This window comes from Triticum dicoccoides, chromosome 5B (assembly GCF_002162155.2).
Source record: "Triticum dicoccoides isolate Atlit2015 ecotype Zavitan chromosome 5B, WEW_v2.0, whole genome shotgun sequence".
Taxonomy (NCBI): Eukaryota; Viridiplantae; Streptophyta; class Magnoliopsida; order Poales; family Poaceae; genus Triticum; species Triticum dicoccoides.
The window spans coordinates 683683023-683701898 of NC_041389.1; the positions used below are offsets into that span (position 1 = coordinate 683683023).

At 48.8% G+C, this 18876-nt stretch overlaps 2 protein-coding genes across 2 annotated transcripts; one reads left to right on the forward strand and one right to left on the reverse strand.

Annotated features, from left to right (window-relative positions):
* Nucleotides 1–558: 558 nt before the first annotated feature.
* Nucleotides 559–1852, reverse strand: LOC119312607 (pre-mRNA-splicing factor CWC21-like). Its single transcript, XM_037588340.1, has 2 exons — nt 1420–1852; nt 559–1109 (listed from the first exon to the last, which is right to left on the reverse strand). Exons 1-2 carry the CDS (start codon nt 1764–1766, stop codon nt 956–958), a joined length of 501 nt encoding a protein of 166 aa, XP_037444237.1. The 5' UTR covers nt 1767–1852; the 3' UTR covers nt 559–955.
* Nucleotides 1853–8962: 7110 nt separating this feature from the next.
* On the forward strand, nt 8963–10832 carry LOC119306648 (mannan endo-1,4-beta-mannosidase 3-like). The gene is made up of 3 exons (XM_037582820.1): nt 8963–9404; nt 9528–9740; nt 9862–10832. The coding sequence occupies exons 1-3, from the start codon at nt 9060–9062 to the stop codon at nt 10708–10710; spliced, it is 1407 nt and encodes a 468-aa protein (XP_037438717.1). The 5' UTR covers nt 8963–9059; the 3' UTR covers nt 10711–10832.
* The last annotated feature ends 8044 nt before the right edge of the window (nt 10833–18876 follow it).

Below are 18876 nucleotides of genomic sequence, written 5' to 3' on the forward strand. Positions count from 1 at the left end.
TCATATGTACACAGTAATGCATCTGTGCTTGTTTTCTGAAAGATAGGAGTATATATATGGTTTATATCACTTTGGTAGCTGATAAGAGATACACCAGTAATTGGGATACACTGATTGGTCCCTAGACTAGGCTGACGACAACCAAGCATTATTAGAGCAGTAATTACGGTGACGCTGAAGTTTTAGTCTTTCAGAGCAACACGCCCATAGCTTGCATAAACGTGCTGATTGCAGGGAGGCATCATCTGTTACAAATATAAATGAAGATAACATCAATCCACACCGTCCTCTTGGTCGCTGTCAATCATATCATGGTATTTGTTCATCATCTGTAGCGAATGGATACAAGGAATTGCAAAAGGTGCCACATATGTTACCCCCTCCAATCCAAATTAATTGTCGCAGCCATAGTACAATTTTGTAAAATTAATTTGAATTAAAGGGAGTATCTGGAATATAAAAGATTAAGTAATCAGTAAATTGAGGAATAGGGCAAATGGTCAACAAATCCAAGTAAAATGGGGGCTAATCATGTAATCCTAAGTAAAGGGAAGCAAATGATCAAGTCCCCAAATAATGCGGGGCAAATGATCAAGTGCCCAAATAATGCGGGGCAAATGATCGAATCTCCCTTCTGAAATAAGCATCAAGCCAAGTTTTAGCAAGGTTCTCCAACAATTAAAAGCACAGGTTAGATATACATAGCTTACATAGTTGCCTTCTTATGAACAATCTCAGAATCAACATCTCTATCTAAGAAGGATTTCTTCAGGTGTTTCTTTCCCCCTTTTCTCATCATCATGGTCAGTCTCAGAATCATCTTCTGAATCATACCCATGCTTACCCTTCTTAGAACTTGTGCTGTTGCCATTCCCTTTTTTCCCCTTACTCTACGCCTGTTACCATAATTGAAAGCCCTCCTGTTGCTCTGAACATCGATGTCCAACATTCTTCTTCAGAACCCATCCTTCCCAGGTACAAGCTCCCCACTGTCTACTTGAGCGTTCCTCTTCTGTCCAACCTCAGCATCTAGCCCAAGAGCAGCCCTCATCGCCTCGAGCTTCTTCTCCTTGCGTGCTGCGACATGGTGGCTCTGCATACCCATGAACCTGAGAAGAGTTTACCTTCTTGTCAGGAAGCATTGCCAAACTACCTAACAGAAGATACAACTGCACACATGAACTGTAAAATAACAGTACAGGAAACCAAGATTATGCTTCACTAGGAACAGCATAAGCTACAAGTTGTCATACTGAACCGAAATTCAGGAGTCAATTATGCTTTCAATGTGAATATCCTCCAACAGCAAATGAAGAAATCAGATTGAAAACTTGCACATGAACGCATTGCCAAATATCTGTCACTGGCCTCCTTCTCAGAATTGAAAAAAAAACATATGAGCGGTTCTTGGACCCATACCCTTCGCCCGGACGCGGTGCTGCACCCCCGGCGCCGCCGCGGGCAGCCTCCAGCTCGGCTTTCTTGCGCGCCTCCTCGACGCGCTCCTCGATCTCGCCTTCCGTGTAGCCCTGCTCCTCGAGGGTGTCCCTCAGCTCGACCAGCCGCAGCTCCACCTGCCGCCTCCGGTCGTGCTCCAGGATCTCCTTGTTCGGCTTCCGCGTCCCGGCGGCGCCGTCGTCGTGGCTGTGGAGCGGCGCCTTGGGCGGCGGGCCGCCGGTCCGGGGCTGGATGAAGAACTTGTTGGTCTGGACGTGCCCATTCGTGCCGGACCCGCGCGCCGTCTGCAGCCCGATGCCGTTGTACATGGCGGCGACGACCACGGCGACGGCGACGGCGGTTCAGGCGAAACCCTATGCTTTGAGCGAGTTGGGCTCGATCCCAACTGTAAGACGACGGGACGAGGCGAGAAGAGGAGTGGGCCTGATTTTATTTTTACCCAAACGAGTTCGAGACGGTGTCTGATTCGGATGGGCCTAAAGAAAAAGATTCGGGTGGGCCGTGCACGTGTGTGTACAAAGGGTTCTACTAAATAAAAACAAATCTTCTTCTCAAAAAAAAAAATCCCGGCTTTCAAATGTTCAGGGATCTTAGACCCGGCAATTTTTGAAGCTTTGGCAAGCCCTATCTCTTGCCTTGAGTCTCTCCCTCTCACATGTGACCATAGTATCGGATTGCAAGGATGTGGTAGATGACTTGAAGGAAGGCACGAGAGGCAAATATGCAAGCATTATCAAGGAGATTATAGTAACATCAAGGCAATTTGAGAGATGCTCCTTCATCTTCGAAGGACGTGGCACCAATATTGAGGCACATAGTATCGCTAAGCACGCTCTAGGATTTTCAGTTGGACGTCATATGTGGCTCCTTAATACCCTGAACATAAATTTATCCCCATGAACCTTGTTTATGATCATTAATAAAGAGTGTGGCTAGACTAAAACATACTCCCTCTGTCCTAAAATATAAGAACGTTTTTAACACTACACTAGTGTCAAAAACGTTCTTATATTATGGGACGGAGGGAGTACTAAATAAAGAGTGTGGATATGTCAGCTACACTACCCTGACGACATCCAAGCATGATTAGAGCAGTAATTATGGTGACGCTGAAGTCTCACTCTTGCAGAGCAACACACTGATAGCTTGGCATAAACGTGTTGTTTGCAGGGAGGCATCATCTGTTGCAAATAAACGAAGACAACATCAATCTGACTGTCTCTGCACCGTCCTCTGCTTCTTCGTTTCTGATCAAGATCGGTGTCAATCATATTATTTGTGGTATCTATCTTACTAATGGCTATGTACCTGTGTGAAAAGGAGTGCTACAAAATGCACACTTTTTTCTCCTTTCAAACATCAAGGAGCACGGGTGCGCCACGACACAAGAAAAGCAACCACAACACCAAAGGCGAAGAAACACCGAGATTTGTTTTGCTTTACGTGGTTCATCACACATGCAGGGAACTGATATTAACAGTTGACGGCGCACATTTCACGCAAAATGGTGTTAAAATCAGGATCCACATTTTTATTAGTATTGTTTATAAAGAGGTTGTATCTGGATCGACTGACAAAAGATGCATTCATTGGGTGCCCTGTTGATCGGATTATATTACTGTAAAGACGAGTTGGAAACTAGTAAATCAGAAAAGATGGAAAGGGATTGTTTTTCTGCATCATGTGCATTGCCGGTTAATTCGGTATTTATTTCGCCGTGGCGTCGTTTTCAGTGTGATTTGTTTCAGTTTTGGTGGTGTTGCTCATGGATTGGATGAGGCCAAGAAGGATCGAGGGAACGAACATGTCAGCTACCTGCCTACATTAACTTGATTCAACTCATCATCCAACCCTCCAAGGCCCCATGGTGATCAATCTTTGTTTCATCCGACACGGTAATCAGATGTGATGATGCTGATGCATGCCTGAATTCACTGCTCAAAATTCACTCGATAGAACCGTCATCTGCAGTCAGCTGACCTCGCACCGCAAGGCCAAAGGGAGCTGATCACAAGGATTTTCTTCAGCTTCTGAAAGGGAAAGTTCTGTCGACACTGACAGTTCATCTCAAAGAAGGAAGTGGAAGAGCATGAGTTGATCAGAGTGAGTGAGACGCATCTGAAGTGACCAAAGCTCAAGTATGTCACCATGCCTACCTGTCCTGACACGAGAAGCCCAGGCCAAAAGAGGCTGGAGATGTGTCCGGGCAGGCCATACATCAGTAGACAGGTCTGAAGCCAAGCATGATCCTTCCTGGGCGTCCATGGCGAATGCGTCCTATCCTTGAAGATGGCATACAGAAATTTAATCTGAAGAAACCCAACGATCACTCAATTAAGACAGATACCGTCTCGGACACTGTATGCAGTAGTAGAGAAGTTCACGTCGAGCGACCCGAGTGCAGGTCTCTGTCCCGTGCTTCCATCAGTCCATGATGTTCGACCAGGGTTCGTTTCACAGCTCTTTTCAGGGATCTTCGCAGATGCAAGACCGAAAGCGATCAAATTTAAGACTATCTCGATCGATCGGGTTACTAGAGTCTCTGCTGTTGCAGATCAAGGGAATTCGTGCAGAGGAAGCTTGTTTGGCTTGTTTTATTTACCTTGTCGGCTGTCGAGCAAACGTAAAAAAATGGCAAGCATATCGGCACCTAGTTCTCCTCCTCCACAAGTTAACCTGAAAGTCAAAATATGGCCGGTCACTCGACGGTGAAGTCACAACTTGGAAAAAGGCAGGAGAGAGCGCTGTACGTAGGGGGCTGATGATTTACTCCCCCATTATCTCGATGTTACTGCGTGCCACTCTAGTGAAACATTAGTGTATCCTCTGTTAGACATAGTTTTACCAAGTAAAACGGTTCACAATACAAATTTTGGAAAAGCGCTCTCTGTTTACCATATCTCAAGCACAGCTAAGCTATATCAGCTTTGGCTATGCTGGTGTGATCAGTTGGATGGGCTGCCAACGCGAAGCACCAAACCAGGTGCCGGCATCCTCCCACGCAAGAAAAAAAATTAATTGACGCGGTCCATTATTTACACAGTGACTGCAATTTCCAATTATTAGATGATGATGATGCGTTGGGTCTTCCCAGTTAGACTACTCGGCACGTGTTACACGCGTGATGTGATCCCTGACATCATGTGAAAAGCATAAAATGGATATTAGCCATATACAAAGCAGTCATTTTTATGTCTGGCTGAATTAACTATCAACTTGGCAAAACTGAGGGTGGTCTTGAATGGGAGACCTCATGTAGTGGAAAGTATCATAAATTAGTGGTGTTTGTTAGATATACGTCGGGACTATCACATGGCTGAACACCCCTCCCCCCTCCCATGAGCAACGAGGGGCAAACCCTAGTCGCTAGCCGGTATCGCCCCCCCCCCTCCCCCTCCGATTCCCTCGCCGACTGCATCGCGCGTCTCACGCCACCATCGTCATGTTGGTAGTGCACGCAGGCAGTGGCTGTGCGCGGCTGTGTGGGTTTCCCCCAAATTGGGTGTTCAGCGACAACTGCCATCATGGGCCGAGAGCGGCGCACGTGGCAGTGGTAGTAGAGGCGTCTTCGGGAGTAGCCGTTGGAAGGATCTGCGTGAAGGCCATGGGTGTGGCATCGCGCGGGATTGCATGTGCCTAGTCCACCGGGACTCGATGGGGACGCAGGCGTGGACGCTTCATCGCTAGACCGTCGTGACTTGCTGGCTGATGTCAGGCTAGGAGTGGAAGGAGGCGCCCTCCGCTACCCCCCCCCCTGCTTGTTTAGCATGATGTGATGTAGACGGTTGCCGGTGTCTACGAGACATGGATGCTGGGGCGACGGACCGGGTGATAGTGCCTATGGTTGGCTTTGAGGGCGAACATCATAACTGCAGTGGTCTCTATGTCCATTATTTATGTGGGCGGCAAGGTGTGTAGCGGAGGGTGGTCGGGCTCGTTCTCTTCCGTTGACACGACGATATCGAGATCTAGATCTAGAGGATTGTACTCATCGCGGTCGTACTGAGTGCCTCGTGATGGAACATGCGAGCTACCGAGCGAAAGCTTCACGCTTTGGGCGCGACGGGTGCCCGTGGGTACCTCTATCCTCTTGAGGATGTCGTTGTGGTTCTCCTCTCCGAGCCAGGGTTTCGGGTGAAAACTCATGTCTGTTTCGGACTCAGCAGCAGCGACACTTAGGGTCGTTTCCCCTTCCTGAGGGATTTATTGGGGAGCTTAGGTGTTCTAGGGCGTGACTAGGTGTTGTCTTCAAGCCTTCATGTTCTCTATCTCTCAACAACGTAGCCATTTTGTTTTTCACCTTTGGCATTTTTTGATGGGATATATGTTGTCTGGTTATGAACCATGAATGATTTTACAAAATGCTATTCGGTTTCACCGATCTGATGTTGACCATGTTTTAATTTGCTCAGTTTTGTAGCACAACTGTTGAATTAGGGGGACCCACCTACTCCCACGACCTAAGTGGCGACCAATCTTGCCTCCTCTCTGATGTTGGGTTGTTGGGTTGCAGGCCTCCTTTGCCTTTGTCTATCGCTCTGATGACCGGAATTGGCGGGTACCCTTGGTCTCCGCTCCGATAGAGGTACAGTCGAATAAAGTTAGATTTTCTTCGATCGACGATGGCGAGATGATGGCGGTGTCGTCAGTATGAAATAAGGTCTTCCCGTCTTGTTCTCGTTTTGGTGGTGTGGGTGTATACAGACACGAGGCCCGTGGAGGATGCGGTGCTCGGCGATGGTGGCACTTCATCATTAAGACGGAGTTCTCATACCGTCCTTGCCTCCGCGTCACTCCTAGCTTGGCCTTGTTAGACGTCCCCAATCTTCGCTGCCACTCGACATGTCGTCCTGTCTCCACCTTAGAGTAACTCCAATAGCTCCCATATCCATAAGAAAACTATTGTTTACAGGAAGTTCGGGTGAAAATAGCCCTCCAAAAGCCCCGTAAACCCAGATTTTTTTATGGGATCTCATATAATTGCCCCCAACTCCCCACCCTCACGCCGTTGTCGCCGAGTCACGTCACCACCAGTACCGCCGACCACCGCCGCCGCGTCACCACCAGCACCGCATGAAGTTTCACACCGCGACGCCAGGAAAGGAGCTCCCTCATGTGCCCCGCCCCGGCCACACCGCTCGCCGCCCATCGGCGAGCCTCCCCACCGTTGCGCTTCCTCTTCCTCCTTCGGCCACCGCCATGCCATCACTAGCACCGCCAACCACAGCCGCTTTGGCGAGTTCCGGCAACGTGCCATTCATATAGACGTGTTTTAGAATGTAGATTCATTTATTTTGCTCCGTATCTAATCCACATTAGAATCTGTAAGAAACTTACATTAAGAAACGGAGGGAGTACTAGACAACTTGTCATAAATTATATGATCATCCCATAAATGACCTTTAGGGAAGGTCTTTGGAAAAGCTATTGGAGCTGGTCTGCTTCGCTTAAAATCATCTCTTCCCCCTCTCCGGCAATTGACCAACAGCATGTCAGTGCACTTTATAAGTCGGCCACGCGCGCGTGTATTTACGTCAAGGTCGATCGGCGCTGTCTCTGGTCGGCCGACGGACGAGCCACTGCGGCATATGTAGCGCTCTTCCTATACCGCCATGTGGCGACGGGCCACCACAAATGGAAATGGTGGTGCACAACTGATCTCTCCCTCTCCGTCGACAGTTTTTACGGTCATGCGACGGTGCTGCCCAGATATGTCTGGTGCATGGGATGGATCTACCCCAAGGCGAAAATCTTTTTTTTTGGCATGGTCCCGGGGCGAAAATGTGGAGTAGAACAATTGCTTCTTTTTCTTCCCTTCCCATATGTGGGCCCCGTGAAACTTCTATGTGCAGCTACGCGTCAAACGGGAGACGCGACGAGGCCTTCGATGAGACCAACGGAACCTCGAGCCACATTACTGATTACTATATATGTATCACATCCTACAATGCAACACACCAGTCACGTCATGGTCATGGACACATGGAGAGCGAGCGACAATGGCCACGTAACTTGCCGTTGCGGATGTGCACGTACGATCTGAGGTGCACTGCACTGCACATTGTAGGCACCTCTTGGGCCTTCCTACGGGATCCCTAGCTTAAGAGCATCTCCAACGGCCGCACAAAAATTTCACGCCCAATAAATAATACTCCCTCCATTCCATTTTATAGTGCGTATGGTTTCTAGCACCAAGACCAATGTATGACGTGGAGATGCGGTTTATACCAAACTAGCCCTGCATGCAGGGTCTGGCTGACACCCATGTGCGCCGGGCAGCTGTTTCTCGCATGGTGCAGCCGAGGGCTAATTCGCCAATACCAGCCTGGAGCTGCATGCACGCACTACAATTCGGAATTCTAGCACAAAGCTAATGCGCACTACAAAAAGGAACAGAGGGAGTATAGCGCGCCACCGTAGCACTTTTAAAGCGTCGGGATCAACTTTATTTTAGCAGGTGCCTAAAAACGCGCGCTTAAAAAGTAGACAGTGCAAATTGTGAAGCGCGCGTAATCCGGCGCCCCAAATATGCTGCACGAGATAGCATTTTTCAGCGCGCGCGCAAAAACTTTTAGCGCTACAGCTTCTGCTGGAGCTGTCCGGCGCCAAAAAACAAACTTTCAGCGCGCGAAGCTTTTTTTAGGCGCCTGTTGGAGATGCTCTAAGCTAGCTATCCTTCTCGAGAAGGAAAGCCCCCAACACCAGCATGCAAAACATCAGATAATTAAACCTGTATGTCGTCGAATGCTTGAGACTCCTGGACTCCTGGTCACTCGCTGTACTCTGTAGCGTAGCTCTAATGCGCAGCCACGCGCCGACGCCCGTACGTTGTTGACGTCGAGTCGACAGCCGACACCGCCGCGCGCCGCCGGCCTCTGCCGTCGTGGCTCATCTCCCACGCGCCGCCTAGATCGTTGCCGACGTAAACGCATACGCGCGGTATACGTACGTACGTCTCTGCTCTTCTGCTCGCTTTACGTCGACAATTTTTACAGTTACGTGACGGTAGTAGCTACCCTGTTCGTTCGGCACGGAATCTTGACCGTTGATCCAGGCCGGCCGGCCGACCACGGTGCCGATTTTATAACGTGACGGGACTCCCTAGCTAAGCTAGCCACCAAGAGAGCCGCCGGCTCGTTGCGGTGGAGCGCAGCGTTTGGAAATCCAACTTCCCCTTCTCTGGGAGGTGGGGCCCACGGCCGCTACGCCTACCGCCTACACGTCAAATGGCAGACGCTCCAGCTCGGCCGCCGGCGTCAGCGTGTCTCTAACACGAAGCTCGATTCGAAGACAACAATGGCCTGATTACACTCAACACAAAGCTATTCAAACACAGCAGTCGCTCTCGTGGATCGATCGACGTGTTTGTCCACGTACGTAGAGAGTGATGAGGTGCCGATCGGCGTGTTCCAGGCGTGAGCTCTGCTAGCTCTGCCGTATATTACTACGCGCGCGCGCGCCGGCCGAGCAGCGGCAGCACCAATTAAGTTCGCGCCAAATTAGGCAAGCTAGCGAGCACTGCACGTACGCGTGGGCGCGCTCTGTCTGCTGCCAAAAGGCGTGCAAACCAAAGCTTGATTAGTAGCGCGCGGAGGCCGGCGATGAGGCCACGGCCGCCGGCTATCGTGATCAGCCTCCTCCTCCTCCTACTACTCGCGGTGCCGAGGCATGGCGCCGCGGCCGGATGGGGCGACGGCGGCATGGTGCGGACGGACGGCACGCGCTTCGTGGCGGGGGACGGCGACCGGACGGTCTACCTCAGCGGGTTCAACGCGTACTGGCTCATGGAGATGGCGTCCGACCCGTCGCGGAGGGGCGGGGTGGTGTCGGCGTTCCGGCAGGCGGCGGCGCACGGCCTCAACCTCGCGCGCACCTGGGCCTTCAGCGACGGCGGGGACCGCCCGCTGCAGTCCTCGCCGGGCGTCTACCACGAGGACATGTTCCAGGTAAGGCCGGTGACCTCCGTCGACCAGCCTTGCTCGATGCCGACGTTACGTGCCGACAAAGAAAGCTAGCTTAGCTTGCTCAGTGCAGAATGACAGCTTGTGTGGTTTGGTTTTGGCATGCAGGGTCTGGACTTCGTCATCGCCGAGGCGAGGCGGCACGGGATATACCTCCTCCTCTGCCTCACCAACAACTTCGACGACTTCGGCGGCAAGCGGCAGTACGTACAGTGGGCGAGGGAGGACGTCGCCGCCGGCGCCGCCGCCCACAACCTCACCTCCGCCGACGACTTCTTCAACAACACCCTCATCAAGTCCTACTACAAGAACCACGTCAAGGTAATCATCAATTCATTCATCGCCACACGTGCCATATACATACGTGTCAATGACTACGTTGTCACGTTCATGATCTAAACCCAAATGATATGATGTCTCTCTTCCTCTACGTGTGATGCAGACGGTGCTGACGAGGGTGAACACGGTGACCGGCGTGGCGTACAGGGACGACCCGGCCATCTTCGGGTGGGAGCTGATGAACGAGCCCCGGTGCGGCGCCGAGCCCACGGGCGCCCTGGTGCAGGCGTGGGTGGAGGAGATGGCGCCGTACCTGAAGACCATCGACGCCGCCCACCTGGTCACGGCGGGGCTGGAGGGCTTCTACGGCGACGGCGCGCACGAGAGCAAGGACCTCAACCCGTGGGGCATCTACTACGGCACCAACTTCGTGGCCACGCACCAGGCCGCCGGGATCGACTTCGCCACCATCCACCTCTACCCGGACGTCTGGCTCTGGGGCTCCACCGCCGACCAGCAGGCGCGCTTCTTCCGCAACTGGACGGCGTCCCACGTCCGCGACACCGAGCGCCACCTCCGCAAGCCGCTCCTCGTCACCGAGTACGGCAAGTTCCTCTGGGAGGAGGGCGGCGAGAACGCCACGTCCGCCACGCAGAGGAGGGATGGGTTTCTCGGTATGGTGCTTGATGCGATCTACGAGTCGGCGTCGCGGGGCGGGCCGCTCGTCGGCGGCGCCTTCTGGCAGCTGCTACTCGACGGCGACGGCATGGACGCGCTCAAGGACGGGTACCAGATCGTGCTCCCCGAGGACGCCCGCGCCGCCACCATCATCAGCGATCACTCCGAGAAGATGGCCGAGCTCAGCAAGCAGGACGCCGCGGAGGCCGGTCGTCGAAGGACGAGGAGGAGCGAGCCAAGAAAGACTGGCAGCCGGGATGGTACTAGTGGTTTATTTTCGTTTCGTTCCATTTCGTTGTTGAGATCAGTTTCTTCACTGTTTGGTCCCCTGTAGCTACCTAGAAGGCCTGGTAGAAATGTCCATTAACTTTTTGCACGGCACCATATGAGATTCTCCAAAAGTTTTGATCTGAGTACAGATGAAGATGGGCAATCGGAGTACTACTTATATTGCAATTTCTTGTTTATGCATATATGTATGTTTTTCCGATAAAAAGGCGAAAACCAAGGCGATTCTGAAGTACTACCGAAAAAGCAAAGCGATTCTGTATCAGGACGAGACCGTAACTTGAGCAAAGATGCTACTATGCTAGTATATTCAAACAAAGATGGCCCGTCGTTAGATAGTGAAGGTTGACCCAGCAAAACTCCTACGAACACTTCTTCTTACCTGTTGCCATGAACAACTGACAGAGGTCATGCATGCATATTGGCCTTGCAGTTCCAGGTACATGATCCTGCCTGCAAGAGTTCCTTGGAAATGCCCTTTGGCAACCAGCCTGGCCACCTAGTGACGACTATAAGCACTGAAGCGAGCCGAAGGTGCGCCGTCGTCATCGCCCCTCCGTCGTCGAAGTCGGACACAACTTGTTATAGTAGACAGTCGGGAAGTCGTCGTGCTAAGACCTCGTAGGACCAGCGCATCCGAACAGCAACCGCCGTCGATGAAGGATAACGTAGGTCGGAAGGATCCAATCCGAAGACACACGAACTATACGAACAACGACGAGATTGGAGCAAATTCATCAAAGATAGATCCGCCGGAGGCACACCTTCACACACCCACCAATGATGCTGGACGGACCGCCGAAACGGGGGCTAGGCGGGGAGGCCTTACTGTCTGGTTCATGCTCGATCAGTTCCATCTCTGAACGTCAGACGACTAGTTCTGTGAGGTGACCTTCATGTGTCCGATGCAACCAAATATGTGCAAGTGCTCAATTCGTCGGTGCACGTTCGCCAGCACCTTGTGCTCTTTGTCCAGTACCGTCATCAGCCCCTCGTCCACTGAGTACTTGCAGATAAATTCATCTAGTTGCCCCAAACTGATGATATTGCTACTCAACTTCGGAATGAAGTAAACATCTGTCGGAAGCCGGTGGTCTCCATTGTGCGCGACAAAGAGGACTGAGCCACGCCCCTCAATGCCCACCACTGAACCATCACCAGAGGGAACTGAACCAGTGATTCCTCAGTCCAACTCGACAAACTTCCCAACACTAGTAAGTATGCACGTGCAACGTACGTTTCGACTAATATTACAAGCAGATTTGAGAGCTCACATCTACAGACAAGATATTATGATAGTAACTAATAATATTACAAATCAATATATAATTTAAACGAGTTTGACGAAATGCTAGAATTTACCACAGTGCAAGTATATTAAGATGGCCATCTGTCTACTACATGTGTTTGGTCATGGCAATCGGGTCACACATAATGATGGAGAAAGAATGTGCTCATGCAATTTTTTGGTCATGAAAATTGAATTAATACTAAGAACTTCAGCAATACTCATGATAAAAATCAATCCGAGGTGTCAGTTTCATTATTTAGAAAAGTAGTCGAAATGTGACGTATTTGTTAAGATTCTTCATGATGAGGCCTTGTATGGAAGCTACCAACTCGAGCTTAGTTCCAAGTAATGGTGTAAAGAAATCATGAATACTAATGAACACTACTGGAATCATGAAAAAAAAATACATTAAAATGTCACATAGCAATTTGTAGCATATTACGTAATTGGACCTTACTAAGCATAATTTGGGGAGTATATGGATCTTAGAGTTAAATTTCAGTCTACACATAAATGGAAACAATAACAAAAAATAATCTGAAAACAATGTACAATTAAGAAATAATCATATGGTATGTCCATTTGGGCATTCTAAATAAATTAGTCAACAATGTATTCTAGAGCTGTCCAGAGTTGTTTGAAAAATGGACGGGCTATGGATAACAGTGACATATTCATCCATTTTGTTATATATGGAAAACCAAAATCTTTGCACTGAAGTTATCATTTAAAGCACCACATTAAGACTTCATATCATATTTTGTGATGATCCAATTGCACAACAGAAGCACAAACTACTGAGCCAAAATTACATATCGTATTTTGCGATGATCCAATTGCACAACAGAAGCACAAACTACCGAGCCAAAACTACATATTCAAAGCTTGAACTCAGAATAGAATAGCTATAGCAACACATATATTCCACTTGATTTACAACAATGATATACAGTATGAAGTTTGAATGGTTGAAGAAATAATGTACCTGAACATTAGCTCATATACTGCAGCTTCACATATGCCTTCTCAATTAAATTATTAATTGTTTCCTTCTCCCAGTTTGGTCCATACTGTAGAACAAAATGGTAAGTTATTTGGTGAGAATCAACACATGCCATCTCTCCAAGTGCATTCTCTATTTTATTAACCTGGCCTTGTAAACATAACATAATTCTACCATCCAAATCGCAAGCTTCTCACCTCCACAACAGTTGTAGCATCTATATCAAGCATCCGCCTTTCCTCATCGTCACTTGTGCATCGAGTGGAAAAAATGGCAGACCACACTCATTATGCAATGCCTTGTAGGAACAGAAACATACATCTTACATAATTCAAGACATATAAATAATTACTATTTGATACATGTAGGATAATAGGAGGGGGTCGTATGCATACCGCTTTTCTGGATACTCAACATTTGGTTATCGATGTCTCAAAGCAACATAAATCGCAATGTCAATTACTCTTTATGGGATTGAACAATCAAAATGGTTTTAATCGGTATGATATGCATATTAAGTACGGAAATAACTATATAGAAATGTTATGTACGTACTACCAGTTTTTAAACCATTGAAGTTTGCTACTGTGAAAATATCACTTCCAGTTTAACAAAGAACATTCTGAACCTTCAACTTCTTAGCCATTTATACATATTTTAATGTGTTAGCTGCAACGGTATATCGATGTACTGCTAGTTAAAGTCCTTACCAAATAGCAAACTATACTGATTCTATAAATGCCAAAATAAAATGCATACGGCAGAAATATGTAACAAATATTGGTTAAGAAAATATCTAAATGAACCTCACATATGATATTTGTTTATGATTACTGTGGTGACTCTTCCTTCCTCGCTTATTTCTTCATCTCTCCGAATGAAAATTTTCTTCTTAGATGGACTTGTTGAAGGGTAAAAGGTTATACAGAAAAGCTAGAGAACGCAAAACATCAGATTTGCTGCTTCTTTTACCCTTCATCGCAATAATAAGACTCCATGGAGGAATCACATGCACCAATACAATTATTGAAGGAAAAAGAATACCAAGACCCATGGCCCCACATCATCTCCTGTACAAATAATCAATGACCATGGAAACATCATACAAATATTAAATGGAAAGGTAAGTGAATAGATTAATTAGAAGGGGAGATAAAATAATTAGGACATTGGTTGTATAAAACAGAACATGTTTCTTTGAAAGATTATACATTTGTGTAGTTATTGATAAGGGGAGCCTTGGCGCAGTGGTAAAGCTGCTGCCTTGTGACCATGAGGTCATGGGTTCAAGTCCTGGAAACAGCCTCTTACAGAAATGTAGGGAAAGGCTGCGTACTATAGACCCAAAGTGGTCGGACCCTTCCCTGGACCCTGCGCAAGCGGGAGCTACATGCACCAGGTTGCCCTTTTTTTTTTACTGATAAGAAGACCCATTCTAACAGTGTGATGTCAGAAATATCAAGAGTTTGAGAACTGCACACAACATCATTTGTACACAGAAGACAGAACACACTACATCACACACTGAGATATGATCTTATATTAATTAAGATCTGTTGATGCATTGTTCTTAAATTCCTTGTGCGAGATCTTGCAAATGGGTTATAAACATAGCTGCCATTTTACCAAAAAGGGGTGCTTTTTGGGGTGATGAAAGAAAGTGTAGCAAATTGGCACCGTCTTTGTCAATACTACAAAAGAGAAGGGTAGTTGATAATTGGAAATACCATTGACACAGTCTTGATACACAAGTAGATTATAGATCAGTTATCTCCTAACGTCAGTAACACCATGATCTTGTACTTGCTTTTTGAAAATCATGAACCAACAGCCTGTGATCTGGTACCAATTTTTGTCACAACCACCATCTCTGAAAGTCACAGGCTGGAGTGTTTTATGCTTTCGACAGATACGTAAATACAAGATGGATTTCTTCTGAACCGATTGGAAGCCCACAGAACATGGACGTACACAAGGGCTAGCCGAACCATGCATGTAGATGGATAATAGACGTCATGTTGATGCTGGTCCAAGGGTGCAATATCCACGACTGAGAGCAACGTGGGTGGATAGATGTATTTTGTCTTGGGTTCAGAAATTTTCAGAAAAGGGGATAGGGGAAACAAGAAGAGGGAAGCTGCACCTTGGACGTTTGGAGGCGAAAGGATCCACTACGGAGAGGCGACGCGGCCGGCTGCGCGGACCAGATTCTCTCGAGGATCAACAGGGGTGGCGATGTTGGGCGTCGCCGTCGCCGGCGTCGTGGGCATGAGGATTGCAGACTCGACGATGTAGGCTGCCTCGATGGCTTGGAACTCCACCTCGGCGCCTCACTCGTCCGCGACCTCCCAGTAGAAATCGTCGGTGTCGTGGGCAGCGTGGCCACCGGACCTAGGGCAGCAGGACGGCAGGGACGCAGGCGTCGCGTGAGGAGGCCGCGTGAGGGTCGTGTGGAAATTGATGGAACAAATCCGAGTATTTAACCAAAAACTACCACAACTAGTATAACGCCCGTGCGTTGCCACGGGCTCTTCAAAATTTATAATCAGTATTTTTTATTTATCATCCCCTCATATTGGGTGATTATGGAGTGCTCTAATTAGAAACACAACAATCAAATATTAGGAAATTTCACCGAACGAACAACAACGAATAATACGATATCTATCAAACGAATAAAATAAGGTCATATTTTTGGTCCGTCATGCACTTCTGTTGAAAAGTGCCTATCCCTTTTAGAATCAACCCACTATTTGCTCGCACGCAAAAAAAATACATCTCTAAAGTGGGGAACCGATCGGTGCCAAAAAGAACTCAAACTCCTATCCAATCTCGACTTCGTGCTCTTCCACTTCCATTGATAAAGATGAGACGTCAAGTGTTTCATCATGATGACCTCGAGCAGCCGCCGACATCCCTCCCCACATCTACCCCTACCCCCTGCTGCCGCTTGCACTGTCCTTGCTCCTCGAGGGAGCTAGGGACACAATGTTCTCTAGGATGGGCATGACCAGATCCACGAGGAGGCCACATTCTTCCATGGGAACCCAACCAAGCACACCACCCTCCGCAACCATCCAATCCCAGCCTAACAAAGTCAAGACCCGCCATCGATCCACAAATCAGGCTCGCCGCATCCAGGTTCACTGCAAGTCTGCGACGAGTCTGTAGTCGACATCTTGACTTTGGCTATCCCCACGGAAGAATCATCGGATCCTGCTTACTTTTACCATCACTTCGTCTCTTCCCAAGGCAGCGACACCACCCAGCCAATCACCACCACCGCTTGCGGCTTGCCTACATAAAATCATATGAGAAATCCCCACGGCGGTGCTGTAAGATCACCTTGGCGACCTCGACAGTGACCGACTGGTCTAAGATCTAAGCTAGCCGCTCTTTGTAGAAACCAATAGAAGTAGGCATGTGACTCAGATTTGTTCTTTGGTGTGCATGCGTTTCTTGCTGCCCACCAGCTCTTGTCTATAACTCGCCTATATCTGTACCAGCTCTTGGTCTACAACTCGCCTATCTCCATGCTCGAGAATCTGGAGTGTAGTAGTTAAAAAAAGACCAACTTTATACTCATTTGATAATTCAACGTGCATGGGCATGCACCCGATGGAATTCACGCTCTATGTAAAATCTGGAGTGTAATGACCGTGGTTGATGAATGAAAGTCTTATTTCCGCAAAAAAAGAAGTTAAAGGTGAATATATTCCTCATGTGTAGAGTACAAACAGAGCATATAGTGGTGACCTAGTTTCTTTTGATTGAGGTGAATACATGCCAGTACTAAAATCTTCTAATTTCTTTTGATTGAATCCAAGTTGTCTCTTTTCTTTCGATTCAGCAAAGCTAGTTCGAATAAATAGGATTGTCTATATCTTAACTCCTTTGCCAATTAAGCTTCAAAATTGCAGTCTGATTCAGAAACAATCGAACGATTGTGTCGTTAACTCCAGGAGATTCTCATTAGATCTTAGGAACGCTGCAAGCCATCATATCATATAAGAATAAGATCGACAATTGATATGGACAGATCTTACTACAATCATATTACTACTACTCGCACACTGATATGGACAGATCATACAAGATCGAAGGTACGTAAGACAAGGTCCTCTAGATTACGAAAAACTGTTTGCTTCGCCTCATGTGAGACGGACCCCGAGCTATTCTTCAATGGCGCACCGCGCGCACATATTTGGCGGCGAAGTAACTCGTTATCCTAAGGACGTCCCCGTCAAGCCTGTCGACAGCGTCACCCTTTTCCATCTCCCCGGCTGGACCTCGCCGAGTTTCCACCGTCGACGGCCTGCCGCCGCCGCATTCTGCTGCACGAAGGAGATCAACGACGGTTTAGACATGCACGGGTGCAGCAGAGCAGATCGACCGACGGATCGGTTGACAACACGTACCGTCGCAGGCCGCGTGGCCGTGGTGGGGGGCGGCGGCGCTCGAGGTGCCCTGCGCCTCGCATTCGCAGGGCGAGACGGCGCTCGTGGCGCTGGTGCCGATCTCCTCCTCCGGACGAATGAGGAGCCAGCCGTCCAAGCTGGGCGAGGGAGCCAACGGTGGCCTGCAGCGCTGCCGGCTCGACTCCTTGCAGTAGGCGATCGCGCTCGCGACGGCCTCCTCCCTCGCCCAGGTGGTGCCGTCCTCGCCGGCGGCGACCCTCCCGTCCGGCTTCGTCGCCCGGCCCTTCTGTCTCCCGCGCCCGTCTGGCCGCTCGTCCGCAGCACCGGCGCGCTGCAGATTTCTGGCGAACCTGCGCAGGCACCGCCTTAGCGCGTGGCCCTTCCATGCGGCCGTGTCACCGCCCTCCCTCACCGGTGAGCGCGCGCTGTTCGACGAGCTGCTTCGGGCGTCGAGCAAGGAGGAGGAGGTGGACGACCTCGACGCCGGGGAGGAGCCCGGGTCGGAGGCCACCTTAGCGTCGCCAGGGCCGAACGCCGGCGATGAGGAGCTGCCCTGCTCAATGCTCGAAGCGCCGTCCGTGGTCGTTGCCGTCGCCACGGCCGGCGCCATCGCCGCCCACACGGCGCACGGGAACATCCACGCCATGACGACCTGGAAGAAATGCATGGTGATCAGGAGCACTGGGGTTTGCTTGCAGGCCCTTGTGCACGTAGTACGTCCTTGTATATATATACACGTCGCGATTGCGATCGCGTTCGCCTCCGACTCCGGCGGTGGTTGCAGGGGGGGGCACGGCGGCGTCTGCGGGCGGTGATTTCCGAAATCCGAGATGCCACAGCGAGATTGCCAAAATCCTGTGGCTAATCTATGGAATACTCCGGCGGTTCCTTCCATATACGGAGGGAGTACTAATTACTGCACGGTTTAATTACTCGATCGCTGATTACTATATGATTTATTACTATACGTGGATAGCCTTACCATACCTGGTGGTAATTTAAATTTATTACCATATTCGATATTTCCCGAGTTATGGCCTTACCATACATGGATTGATAGCCTTTGGTGTAATTTAAATTTATTACCATATAATTACCATATTTAAAATTTCCTGAGTTATGACCTTACCATACCTGGATTGATTTATTACTATACATGGATTAATTATGATTTATTACTATATGATTTATTACTATACGTGGATAGCCTTACCATACCTGGTGGTAATTTAAATTTATTACCATATTTGATATTTCCCGAGTTATGGCCTTACCATACCTGGATTGATAGCCTTTGGGATAATTTAAATTTATTACCATATAATTACCATATTCAAAATTTCCTGAGTTATGACCTTACCATACCTGGATTGATTTATTACTATACGTGGATTAATTATGATTGATTACCATAAATACGTTGGGTATTGCCCGTCAGACGAGAAAAGAGAAAAACCGGTGGGAGGGGCTGGTGGGAGGTGGGACGAAGAAAAACCGGTT